Source organism: Embiotoca jacksoni, unplaced genomic scaffold, assembly GCF_022577435.1.
Source record: "Embiotoca jacksoni isolate LCO1_2020_lvr unplaced genomic scaffold, fEmbJac1.0.p SCAF_3, whole genome shotgun sequence".
Classification (NCBI taxonomy): Eukaryota; Metazoa; Chordata; class Actinopteri; family Embiotocidae; genus Embiotoca; species Embiotoca jacksoni.
The window spans coordinates 13,345,787-13,359,438 of record NW_027185381.1 but is presented as its reverse complement, the minus strand read 5'-3'; the positions used below and the strand labels follow the sequence as shown (position 1 = coordinate 13,359,438).

Sequence of the window (13,652 nt, the reverse complement as noted above, 5' to 3'; positions counted from 1 at the left end):
TGCGTGTATGTGTGCACGGGTTGTGTGTTTATGTTTGTGTGTAAACAGTCACACTTTCTAGTTCCGCCTCCGCAGCAGGAACATGAGAAAGATGGCACTGAGCAAAATAGAGAGTGTGCACACAGTGGGAACAACGATTTCAGTTACCATCTCCATGTGGCTGGTCAAAGGGTCTGCAAAACAAACACACACACACACACACACACACACATGGACACTCTCATTAAAAAATTCACTAACATTGCTGTATGGTCCAGACACTGCTTGTGAAGCGAGTAATGATGCTCAAGCACAGCACTCAAAGGGTTAATATTTTTCCTTAAATCATATTTTATCTGATTCATAGTGAGCACGAGGAATTCCTTACCATGTATAAGTCTTAGAATATTGGCAGCAGTACTCCGCTGTTCCTCTAATAAAAGAAGAGAAAGTACTCAGAGTTGATGAACGGCACTTTAACCCTTTGAGAACTGCATGCAACTACTGGGGAATATTTCAGAAAGCAGCAGTTGTAGCAAAAGCTAGATGAATATAAAAATCCAATCTTCTGAAAATGTATTTATTATTACCAGCCATCAACATGTGTGGCAGAACCTCATGTTGAAGTTTTGATTTCTAAATTCAATTGACATATATTACAGACATTTTTCACTGGTATAATATTTTCTGGTTCCATTTATAAGCCTGCTTTGTGAAATACCCTGTGAGCAAAAGTCCACTGATGTGCTTTATGCTTATTGAGTTTTTGTTGAAGCTGCTGTGAAATCAGAAGGGCTGTTCTTGCAAATTAGATTTAAGCACGCTGGTAAAACTTCAGATGAATGAAGAAGTTGTTTTACACGGTCTATGAGGAGTACCAGCTTGTTTTGAAAGCGGGCGTTAGTGATGAACTGCAGAGGCCTAACGCTGTTAGTCAGTTTTGAAACCACACAATCACAAAGCAACAAAACAAATAAATCACATCAATAGGAGACATGTACCCTTAAGTTCTAAACTTCATCATGCACTGGCCAAACCTTTGGCATTGCTGCATGTTCCTTGGATTTTCTTCTAGCTGGAGGGGCAAACAAAGAAGATATCTCAGATATTCTGTAATCAGGTTTTGTATTTCCGCTGTTCTTCTTACAACTAATAATTTGTGTGTTCTGTGGTGCTTGAAGGACAGAAACACATAGTCAAGTCAAATTATAATCATTATTTTTGCATTGACTGTTTTTTGTAATTTATTTTTTTTATAATATTTGGCTCAGAATCTTTATTTGTTTACCCCAGCTAGTTGTTCACCTCTTATCACTGACAAACATGATCGGGGATGTTCTGGACAAACTGACCTGCAGCTAGGAGCTGGTTGCTAGAAGAGCAGGTCTCAACAGCCTTCCTCCTCCAGTTTTCAACCTGTGGAGGTTCACAACACGGTCACATGGGGGCACAGTGCAGCTTAAACCAACACCTGAACGTCTTCGTTAAAAGTAAATGTGGGTACCTGCACATCTGTAAATGCCCAATTAAAACCCCTTCAGCGAGGCAGGTCTTTGTCTCTCACCTCTCTTTGATTGGGAAATCCATTGGAGCTGATGATGCGTTTGTAGAACTGAACAGAGGCTTTGGGATAGCGAGGCTTGTTCTTGTTCCTGAAGTCCACAAAGTACAAGCCAAATCTCTCCGAGTACCCTTCATCCCACTCAAACTTGTCCAGCAGGGACCAGGCAGTGTAGCCCCTCACGTTGACGCCATCTTTGATAGCTGAGCGACACAGAGAACAGAGAGCTTCAAATCTGCAGAGATGTGATCAGATTTTTGAATGCCTTTTCATTTCATTTTTCGTACAATACTTGTGAGCACATTCACCTTTTAGCATCTCATTGATGTAGTCTTTGTAATACTGTATCCTCCAGTCATCACACAGCTCTGTGCACAACATCTTCTCAGAGACTCCGTTCTCCGTCACATAAATCATTGGGTTTCCATACTGAGTCTAGATGGGGGACAAATCAATATGGTGTGCAATGAGTTGCTGTTAAACTCGCGGTTGCAGTTGCAGCGTGTCACGATCATTTCAGGTGGAGCACAAATGGCAGCAAGTGCGCTCGGCTGTGTCACCTTAACAAAATTGAGCAGGCGTCTGAAACCCCAGGGCACAGAGTAGAGCCACTCTGATCCAGGGTCCGGCCACCGCGGGTCAACCAGCTCAGCCAGGTCACGGTCACTGAAGTAGCTGCTGCTGCTGCTGCGGCCTGACGGGTGGTTCTTTTGGGTGATGTAGCGGGTGGTGAAATGGCCGATGCCGAGGAAGTCGCAGGTCCCCTTTATGTAGCTCTTTTCTTGGGGTGAAAATGTGGGCAGTCGAGACGTCCCGAGGCCCTGTTGGACACTCTTCCTTCCTGAAGAGTGGAGAACGGTTAATTCCCCAATGACGACAGCCCTTCGGGATTAAATGTTTACAATTTAACTTACCAATAAAGTCTTTCATTACTTGAGGGTAGTCCCCATGAAAGACAGGTGTGGCAAACCAGCCCAGGTAGAACTGGACATATCGCTCAGCTGCTTCAATGTCTTTCTGGTTGCTGATGTCCACGGGCTCTCCCCAGTCCCCCGACAGAGAAATGCCAACCAGACCTGCAGGTTTGAACAACTACTCTCAACACTCACAGACACATCGCGTGTTCATTTCCCAACTTTAATCTCATTTACCTTTTTGTTTTCCCCTCCACTGTGTATCATAAGTGTGCCATACTTTAGCATGTGCCTATGAAAAAAAAAGAGACAGATTTACATTTTAGTTCAAAGTGTTCACCAATTTAATGTGGTTTTGAATATGTATTGCAGTGTCATACCTTAATAATGTGATGTGCAGCTCTGTATGCTCCTGTTCCTTGCAGCCTCAGTCCAGGAGCGTGTTCACCTGTCTCATAGCCTTCAACTGCCATAGACTGCAGTGCATTAAAGACAATATATATAACTTTCAGTACAGGTGGAGACTGGAATATGTTTGTACTAACTATATGTTTAAAATTGTACACAGGGAAGTATTGGATATTTATTGAGGACATACCCATGGATTGTTGAAAGTGATCCAGTATTTTATTCTGTTGCCAAATCTTTCAAAGCACAGGTTAGCAAATTCATTGAAATGATTGACCATGCTTATATTCTGCCATCCACCATATTTCTCTTGTAAGACCTAGAAAAGCAAAGAAAGACCTATAAAAGGTATCGGGGTTAAAGTTGGGGATGGTTTATACATTCTGCATACCAACCTGCGGAAGATCCCAGTGATACAGAGTGACAATGGGAGTGATTTTGTTCTCCAGTAGGTGGTCAATCAGTTGATTGTAGTACTGTATTCCCTTTTCGTTGATATGGTCAGCTGAAAATGGTTTTAGAGTGCAGATAACGCTTAATAAATGAAATCACGTGTGACAGTTCAGCTCCAAAAGGCTTGAATTAACAGCAGCCACTCACACTTTACACCAGTGGGGATGAGTCTGGGCCACGAGATGGAGAAGCGATAGTGGTTAAGCTTCAGCTCCTTCATCAGAGAAACATCATCCTGTGCAAAACACATGTCCACACACAGTGGAGTGAAATATTGAGCTTTCTCTCTGCCCCGACCCAACCGCTGTTCTCTCTCTCTCTCTCTCAGGACGCATCACACCTGATCACCCCACCTTGACTTTGTAGTAGCCCTCACAGGAAGAGTCACCAGTGTCATTTAGTTGGATTCTGCCTTTCTTATGGCTGAACACGTCCCAGATGCTCAGTCCTTTTCCATCTTTGTCCCAGGCTCCTTCTGTTTGATAGGCTGAACTTCCGGCACCCCACGAAAATCCTAAAAAAAAAAAATACAACATTGGCAATAATCCCTCAACTCTGAGTTACATGACCAGCAGCGCTTAAAGTACAACAAATACTGCTACTCGATATAAAAGCATTAAAAGTGCATTCATCCCACTGAACTAAAGAACAAATTGTGTGTACCAGCTGGAAAAGTGCCATAATAGAAGGAGCCGTGGTCGTTCTTTGTCCAGTCGTAGTCCTCAGCCGCAGACAGACACAGCACCAACACAAGCACATGGCACACGCTCGCTGCACAGCGGGGAAGCATGGTACTCCTGAGCCTGCAGCACAGTCACGGTCTCCTTCTGCTCCAGTCCCTCACTGATGTCTGAACACACACACAAGAACCGCAGCCACACTCAATCAAACAGGTTTAGAGCTAATAAATGCGAGCAAACCTATCTTTCCAAAAAAAAAAATTAAAAAAAAAAATTGAATTTTGTATTAGAAGAAAACTTAATATAATCACAATACACTGTCATCAAGCAGTCTGGAACCATCCAATGTGATGGACTATGGGGGGGGGGGGGGGGTCCCACGTCCCTAATGCAAAGTCAAATGCCCCTTTTCAAACTCAATGAAGTGTGAGCTCATCTCGCTGAGGCAGACAGATCCCATACAAACGATGGTTTCACCTCTGTAAGCAAAGCTAATGTTAGAGAGGTTGATATATTTACAGTGCACATGACAATGGATGAACCCTGTCACACAAACAGACCGATATGAATATGAGAACCTCGTCACTTGACAATTGTAAGTATATTTATGCCATTTATATTTTTAGTTGTTTACAACTTAAAAGAAAATTCCCTGTGAAAAATGTCCATTCCAGGTGTATCATATCACATTTCAGTCTGATATAACCAGTGGTAATCAGTGGGGCGCATAGTATTATAACATTATAGAAAATAGAAGACTTTGCATGTTAAGTGTGTACATTTTAAATCAAACAATAATGGTAAGAGCATAAATATATAACCTGAAAACTATAATATGCCTGCAAATATATATATATATATACATTTTACACACTTCTAGCCATGCTGTTTACCCAAAATAGTATTTTCTTACTTGAGCATTTTTCAGTTGTTCTCTCGCAAATCATTTTTAAATCCCTTCTGTAAAATTCATAACCGTTTGTGGCCAATTACCTGAAAACCTTATGAAGAATGCATTTGCAGCAGGCCCGTGTGCTGAGCCCAAGTCCGTGCAGCCCTCCTGGAACAGCAGACCACGTAGAAAGCTGTATATATCTATCGGTGCACTCTCTATTGTGCATTCCCTGTGGTAGCACCACCCTTCTCCAGAGCTGTCCCTGCTGTCAGTGTGAAAGCTGGCCTTATTGTGAGGCTCACTGTATTGTTTTAACTGTTTAGAAAATGCTGAATGGTTTTCTGGTGGAAAAGTGTTTGCACTGCATTACCCGTTTGCCTGGGTCAGGTTAGGACAATAATTTAACACAGATATCACCTCAGTCCAGTATTTGGGAAGATCATTTTCTTTTCCTCCCATTGCCCAGAAGTAAACATGCATGGCTGCGTGCTGTGAAGCATGCCGTCTTAACATTAGAAGTGTACATATTAATAATCAGTCAGGTGAAACGTATGCAAAACATTTATTTTGTGCTTACAATTATCATCCCTCACATAATGCATACATCTTCTTATATGGCCCAGCCATACATTTTTTTTAATCAACAGTCACATCTCTGCATCTGATTTTTTTGTCCTCAAATGAAATGCTGCTCTCCTTCACGTCCTCCCAAATGCACAACATGTCTATTAAGCTACAGTATAAGCCTCTAAGAACACTGCCTTACACCATTCCCGTGAGACATTTCTCACAGAGTTTGACACATGACTACTATGGTGGTAAATCCCGATGACATGCCTTAAATAAGGCAAAGGAGAGGATATTGCTAGCACCACACATCATTACACTGAAACTGTTACTCACTTCATTCAAATAAATTAAACTTCTAAACTGATAATACAAAACAGGTGAACAAATAAACAGCTCTCCGTTTCCACTTGGTTCACGTTCGTCTTCAGTGGTGCAAATACTGACACCCCATGAACCTTTAGTAATCATCTTCGTCCTCATCCTCCTCAGGCACAAGCTCCAGCTCGTTGTCATCTTCTAGATCATCATCGTCATCCTCTTCGTCTTCCTCATCGTCCTCCTCCTCTTCCATATCGTAATCTACGGCGGCATTCAGTAGGAGTTTGGTTTGATTGATCTCGCTCTCATCATCGAGATTAATGTGAACCTGAAAGGATTAAAAACAAATATTAAAAAGGTTAAAAAGCACAAACTGAGCATACAAGACCATTTTAAAACCAGCTTGAGAACAAGAGACAAACTGCATAAAATATGATTATACATTAGTGTGAATACGACAGAAAACAAAGCTCAAGTGTTGAGCTCAAGACAGACCAGGATCTCCTCACAGTTTGTTCAAATCTTGTTCAAATGTAGCAATATGTTTCTGTGAGCTGTTTTAGTGGCTTTTTTTTTTCTTTCTTTAACAATAAGCTCCTATATATCTCTTGTAGTTGCACCTTCTGACTGTGCACATGTAAATGCCTCTCAGGGATAACTGGTTATTAAGGAATTAGTGGTAATTTAACCATCAGTGTTAGCCAACACATGCAGCAGACATGTTTGAAATACAGTTCAATCATGATCATGTGCATACACAATGTTTATGTTTCAGGGAACGCTGCTCTGTCGAGCATAAGCATTGTGAAGAAGAAGTGTATCTGATCCTGATGAGAAATGACGATGATGAAAATATGCCACAGTTGTCTGGACAGAATTACGTGAGCAACAGATGTTCAGTGTAGTAAACAACATATAAATTCTATTTAATCGCATCATCTAATTCAGTTTCTGAATTACAGAAACACACAGGTTTCTAAAGAGGCTTACATGCAGTGTGTTACTGCACGAAAACAAGTAATGAAAACAAAAGCAGAGTCGGTCAGTGCCTTTACATTGCACTGGAACGACAGGTTCGGAGATTAAAAATAACTCCGATAATTTAGCAAAACTACTGCTGGAGAAACACGACTACTTGGCAACATATACTTTAGCTCTCTTCCAGGAAACCGGGGGCTTTTAAGGTAATTAGATTTACTGCGACACATAAATGAATGAACCAATTTCCTGGGTTCGCCTCGTCACGCAAGGTGACCTGATTTTCTGTGCATCTAAATGAAGTCGGCGAGGTTATCCAGGTATAAAACAAACCGTTATTCAGGATGTGTTAATATGACCGATAAGAGACCTCTGAGCAGCTGTCAGGGTCGTGTCCTGATGCTCACAGGGATTTATTACCTCAGTTTCTGGGGACGAGCGCTGAGAGGCTCCTTCTTCTGTTTGGGCATTAATAATAGACTTCAAGGCCCCTTCTTCAAACTGAAATACAGAACGGACACACGACATATAAACCAAAGGTTTGCACACAAAACCACTTGCACACTCGTGTTACTCTCGGGACTCACCTTCAGCCTGTTCAGTTGGTCTTGCAGCATGACTTTGATTTTGAGGAGAGTCTCCTCTTCCTTCTTCAACTCCTGCAATCGGCTGTGCATGTTTCCTACAGCAGTCAGACCATTCCTCAACACTGAGGGAGAAGAGAAGTCAAGGGTAGAGTGCCATGTTTATTTACCGTTTCCCTTTCCCTGATTACAGGGATGGGGGTGTCTTTGTGGAGCATCTTCATTAAACTCGTTGAATTTAGTCCCCTAAGTACGCCAGTCGAGCGTGTTTCAGCAGACACTCTTAGACGGCCAAAATAAGCATTAATAGTTCGGTATAGTTGTGCATTTAAAACTTTCTGATTACGAACAGATCAGTAACTAATGTCCGCAGCGGTACAACGTGTGTCAAATTAAAAAAAAATGTCCCACAGATTGGGTTGTTATTGCTAGTTAGCTGCTACGAAAACAATTAGGCGGTAGCCCCGAAATTACAGATTATTTCCCCACATGCAGGACAAAAACTCAGTTTGAGACTATTACCTCTGTTTATAAATTCTGCCTACAGCTCCATACCAGCGTGATACGCAGGATAAGGTGTCTCCGGGAGCTTTTATTTGGTATCCTGACAGTCGAGTTGTTGTGCTACAGCTACGGCTACGAGCTAAAGTTTGGTTCCTGTGGCGACGGTTCTGCGGTCATATCCGGTCTCAGTGTGCTTTCAAGTGCCGGCGGAGAGTTTACGTTCTGCTCTTGTGACGGAACAGCATGTGAAACACGGAACTCTCACAGGTTCCCTAGCTACAGTACTAGAAACATGTGGTTCTGGAACAACTAAAACTGACACATTTATTTATTGTTAGAAGACACTAAAATATTTAATTTATGAAAATAATCAAACAGACTCCCTTAGAACTCCAAAATACGACTTTATAATAAGTACTAGAAGGCAGCATTAGTTGAGGCGGTGCGTTGAATGCGGCGCCATCGTGTGGCGTAGCGGTAGTATTTGATGCCCTGTCATTTGGAGTGAAAATCAGATAGTTTGATCTTTCTTTGACCCAAATTAGTTTGTTTGATTCTTTTTTTTTTTTTACCAAAGTGACACTGTTCGAACATTCTTTTAGCCAAATGAATATTTTTAGATGGCAAGAAAACCCTGCAGTGTTTTTTTTTGCAATGTCTGTCAAGCAGCTAAATTAAATTTGGTAACAAACCACAGCACCTGAAGTTTGGGTTTGGATAGGTGGTCATGGGTTAGCTAACCTAGTTAATTAACGTGTATCAATGCAAGTGTTTCTTGTAGAGGGTTGTCAATGGCCGTCCTCCTTTGCAAAGAAAGTTTTGAAGTGGCAGGTGTCAACTTTACGGCGCCAGGAAGCCTAATTTGTAGCAAATGTAGTTCACGGTGTTAGTCTGCCTTATAAAACACAAGGGTCACACTGGTGGAAGACAAACAGGCCTTAAAAGTGAGGCCTGCTTGCAACTTCACCAGACTAATATGCACGATGTAATTTGCCTTTCATGCTGGCGTGACTCCAAATAATAGTTTTATTGTACAAGGAGCAATACTTAAGGGTTTCCAAACCTGTTTTAGGAATACAATTTGCCAGAAAACCAGATTTATGACAATATATGTCAAAGTTTTAAGCATTTTCGTGCATGTTCGGGAAGCTTGGATTACTGTCATGGTACAGAGCACCCAGGATTTCCATGTATGTTCAGGCCTCCATGTTTATCCAAGTGTCTGACCTGCCCCATCAACAAATATGCAGCAGTGTTGCCATTATCTGCAAAACATGCAAGTCTCCCAGTCTAAATCCCCCAAGCCCCCTTTTACCCTGAAAGGAAGCACGTAAAGTAGATAACGAATTCAGTGAAAACCTAAATAAATCACAGGTGGAAGTCATTGATGTGAACAAGATCTGAAACGGCTCTTAATCAGTCCTCAGAAATGTTTGAAGAGCCCATTAGGTCCTTTATAGGATTTCTTGACTAAGTCCATCCAGATGTGTGCATTGATAATCACAGCACGCCGGCACGACTGGAGCCTAACAATGGAGCCCAGCCAAAAGGAGAGACATACCTGTCTCTGTTCACACACACACACACACACACACACACACACACACACACACACACACACACACACACACACATACACACACACACACACACACACACGAAAACAGGACTGTTGTCTGTGGGATGCTGGTTCCTCACATTTCCTGGGTTTTTGCCTTTCTCCATTTATTTTGAGGCTTTACATTGTTGGAGTTGTAGGGGCAGGGATGGTGAGGGAACCACCATGACAGGGTTTAGGAACTCGGTGTCTGATGCCAGGCAGCACTGTCAGACAGGAAATGTTAAAGTATCACAGCAGAGGCTTCAAATAATCGCATTTTGAGGCAAATTGCTACTTGTGAGTCACAACCATGAGAACAAATAAAATGGACTTACGTTGATGGAGCAGTAAATTATCTCCTGCGCAAACGCTCTTCACATGAGTGACAACTAAGTGAATGACAGCTGTACTTATGAGTCACGCTCATCATCACAGTAAGCATGATTGGCTGGAGGGACAATATATGAGAATAGATATATAAACACAGATGCATCATCCATATTTTCTTAATTGTATCTGAAAATTAATTAAAATAAGCCATGACTTACAACTACTAACACTAAGTGTCACGACATGATCAAATTATTGTACATTATAGAACTTTTTTCATTCTTGATTGTTCATCGTACAGATGGCAAAATTAATGTACAGGTACAAGATTTGTTGTGCGTCACACACTATATATGTATGTGGACATACTACACTACTGTGCTGCACTAATATTTAATTTATATACTTAAAAGTACAAGATCCTTAAAAATGTGATGACATCTTATAGACAACAGATTTATAAAAATAAATATCCCCTAACCATAACACATTTCCATTTACTTCCTAAACATGAACTTTATGGTGTCCAGAAAATAGTCAAATCATGTTCTGTTTAGTATTTAATCAGGATGGGATGTAGCTCACTTATAGACAGCACTTGTGTGATTTATCTTTATGGGTATCCTTTCTGTGAATCCACATGCCTCTGTAGGATTTAACATTTAGACAATATTCCTATTTTTTTTATTATTTAATTTTTTTTTAATTTATAGATCTTCCGTAAAATGAGCTGCTGCGTGGACTTTTGTGTCTGTAGCTTCACTGTGTGTTGTGTCTGCTCCAGGTTGGAAGCGGCAGCTATCCAGAGCCACGCTGGGCCGTCGCTGAGGACCCCACAGCTCTCCAAGATAACACAGCAGCACAGGTAAGGCAGTGACAGCCGGCTGTTCATGTGTCTCTCATGTCGGTTTGAAAATAAGTACATCTGACAACATGGCTCTGTGCTGACTAAACAACACATGAACAGCTTTTTTTTTTTTTTTTTACCATTGCAGTCTACAGTGATATTATGCTTGAATTACATACCTGAAATGTAAAGAAGGCATTCAGTACCTTAGATTTAAGACTAATTAAAGTAACAAAGTCAATGGCTTCATGCCCTTCAATTCGACACAACAGTCGAGCCTGCTGTAAAACTATGCCGATATTATTCACCAGGTGTTTCCAAAACACACCGCGTGTCATGTTCTGTGTAATGAAATAAGTCAGCTCTGCTATATATATATATTTTTTTCTTTCACCGTTTTGCAGCCACTGAGAGAAAACTGCGAGGGTTTAGTCAAGATCGAAATGAACTTGATTGGATCAATTGGCTGTTCATCGCAGTGAGCTTTAAGTTTGCCGTGTTGTGCTTTGTGACCATGTACGAGAACATTATTGTTTTGCGAGCCAAGCACATATGAAGCCTTGGGAGGCTGGAATTGGAGCTCAGTGTCAGTGCAGTAGCGGCCTCAAGGATTTGGGGGGGGGGTCAGATGAAAAGGTGCTCCGAGGCATGCGCCCCAATATCTGCAGCTGCCAGCCTCCCAGGACACAAGACTGAGAGGCCCCAGGGTGGCACGACGGTTTTTACTCGGAGCCGGTTTCAGCAGCTCGGAGGTGGCTAATGCTGGACAAGTTATCACTCCGCTCCTTGAGAAACACAGTTGTTTTCTTCTTGTCATCACGCAGACTGTATTGCAGCTACATTTGCAGTTTCTCCCCAGGCATAGCCCTCCTTGGCAGGGCTCGAGCGTAGCGCTGAGGCCCGGTGGCAGCTGAGGCTCAGTCTCCGTGCATGCCGCCGCCAGTGGCGGTCTGCTGCGCTCCTGCGGTGTTTGAAGGTGCTCCCCGCCGTCTGTGGAATGCAACGCGGGGTGTTTCGGATGAGGGGCCTTCCGAAAGGGAGAGGAGGAAAGGGGCGGGGAACCGAGAAAGAAAGACAAAGAGGAGGGCGGTGACCTTTGAACGGTGCCATGAGGAAATTGTGACTCAATTTTCAATTGGGGCAGTAAAAAAAAAAAGAGAAGGTGCATGCCGATTCTCTCAGCTCCTGACTTCACCCTGAAATCATTCTGGTCCTCCATCACGAGGGCCGTTTCAAAGCTTTTATTTCTGCTCTGAGGAGCTGGGATCAAGAAGAGATTATGATGATGATGATGTTGAGGAGGAGGAGAAGGAGGAGGAGGAGGAGACTCTGCAGCTGATCCATCTGATCTGAAACGCATCACTGCAGTTGTATGCGGAAGAGGACAAATTAACCATCAAACCTTAAGAATAATAATGCCAAGATTTAGATTTTCAAATTCGTCATTTATCAAAAACAGAAAAATGTAGGCCTTATTGACAAATAAACCACAAACGGTTTTCTTCATTAAAGAGATTTTTTTTTTTTTCTCCTCATGAAGTCTCATTTCCCATTTTAATCGGTATCATAATATTATTCTCAGGGAGAGAGGAGTGCCTGATGTCTTTCAGCAGTAAACACATTTTAATGGTCTGTTGTCATTCCCATTGAGTCTCATGCTCGGCTGAAAATCCCAGAGGGGCAGTTAGAAATATACTCGATCCAAAACACTCGGGCTAATAAATGAAATAAAAATCCGGACTTGATTGAAGAGAAGCATTGCTGCGAGTAGAAATATGAGTCACACGGTGGAGTTTGGCTGCGAAGGTGCAGGGAAAACTGGGGGTGGCAGCTCTGGGACGTTTCCTCTTCAGCGTTACAGCGATGCGGACACAAGCCCGGGGCCCCTATAAAAGGAAAGGGTTCACGTGGAGATGCAGAAGCCTTTGTTTCCAAGGAACTACCTAAACCTTTACATTTCCTGTCCTGAACTCCCACACACATAACTCTCATGCGAATTTGGCACGCACAAGCGTATCAGAGTGCATTCATTGTAATCAGCACGATCTTCTGCACGTACACCGAGTCCGAGATATGGATGCATACTGCGGTGGTGAATAAGTGGATGGCGTAAGTGCACTGACACAGATCCATGTGTGCATAAAGTCACGTTACATCATTACATGGTTAAAAAAAAAAAATGCCTGTAACCACGAGCACGCTAACATGTGTATGTGCCAGAAGTAGGAAATCAATGTTCATATTTCATGAGATGTAATCACAGTAGTGAGTAGCAGTAAGTGAAGATGTAGAATAATGGTCTGATTCGCTTTAGTTCTTTGCACATTGAAACCTTTCAGACTAAGTCAGCTACCTCCCTGTGGGCGCTCTGTCACTGAATCACAGAGGATGATTGATAACACTGTTAATCACCAGATTAACATCCGCGGTGTGGTTTGATTCGCGGTGTGGTTTGATCCGCGGTGTGGTTTGATCCGCGGTGTGGTTTGATCCGCGGTGTGGTTTGATCTGCGGTGTGGTTTGATCCGCGGTGTGGTTTGATCCACAGTGTGGTTTGTGTCCATCGTCGCTTGGACGCGTGCGTAGCTCGGTGTCTTCATTTGTCAGCCGAGTGTAGTGTAAGTCAAGCTTTACTCCCTCGTCCTTCTGGAAAACCTGATCATTGTTGCAGTCAGCATTTTATTATCTGAAGCGTTTCCTTTCCAGGAGACAGTTGGTTGACTGCCCCATTGCTGACAAGCTCAGGAAAACATGTTTATTCCGAGATCAGATTTGATTTCAGTCGGCTTATGCGGCTTTTGTTTGGCTTTTATAGCTAAGCTGATCTGTCCAGAGAGGTATAACTACATTCAGTCAAATTGGAAAGGATGTGCAACGTACTGTGATCCCCGGCAAGTGAAAAAACAGAGCGGTGGAGGTCTGGTTGCTCAGAAGTATGTTGGGCACATGGAACTGAAAAAAAAGGGGGCTGGCAGATCCTGGATGTAAGACAATCCAGTGTAACCACAGTAAAAGGCTGTTGATTCAGGTC

At 42.5% G+C, this 13,652-nt stretch overlaps 2 protein-coding genes across 4 annotated transcripts; both read right to left on the bottom strand.

Annotated features, from left to right (window-relative positions):
• Positions 1 to 57: 57 nt before the first annotated feature.
• lctlb (lactase-like b) lies at positions 58 to 3,142 on the bottom strand. 3 transcript variants are annotated; one of them, XM_069162646.1, is made up of 9 exons: positions 3,053 to 3,142; positions 2,835 to 2,930; positions 2,692 to 2,746; positions 2,455 to 2,616; positions 2,101 to 2,381; positions 1,849 to 1,975; positions 1,544 to 1,743; positions 1,332 to 1,395; positions 58 to 173 (listed from the first exon to the last, which is right to left on the bottom strand). In XM_069162646.1, exons 1-9 carry the CDS (start codon positions 3,140 to 3,142, stop codon positions 58 to 60), a joined length of 1,191 nt encoding a protein of 396 aa, XP_069018747.1. The 3 variants fall into 3 exon arrangements, with proteins under 3 accessions (XP_069018747.1, XP_069018748.1, XP_069018749.1); XM_069162647.1 differs by lacking the exons at positions 1,332 to 1,395; positions 1,544 to 1,743; XM_069162648.1 differs by lacking the exons at positions 1,332 to 1,395; positions 1,544 to 1,743; positions 2,835 to 2,930.
• A 2,293-nt stretch (positions 3,143 to 5,435) lies between these two features.
• snapc5 (small nuclear RNA activating complex, polypeptide 5) lies at positions 5,436 to 8,019 on the bottom strand. The gene is made up of 4 exons (XM_069162649.1): positions 7,863 to 8,019; positions 7,344 to 7,465; positions 7,177 to 7,257; positions 5,436 to 6,106 (listed from the first exon to the last, which is right to left on the bottom strand). The coding sequence occupies exons 2-4, from the start codon at positions 7,431 to 7,433 to the stop codon at positions 5,918 to 5,920; spliced, it is 360 nt and encodes a 119-aa protein (XP_069018750.1). The 5' UTR covers positions 7,434 to 7,465; positions 7,863 to 8,019; the 3' UTR covers positions 5,436 to 5,917.
• Positions 8,020 to 13,652: the final 5,633 nt, after the last annotated feature.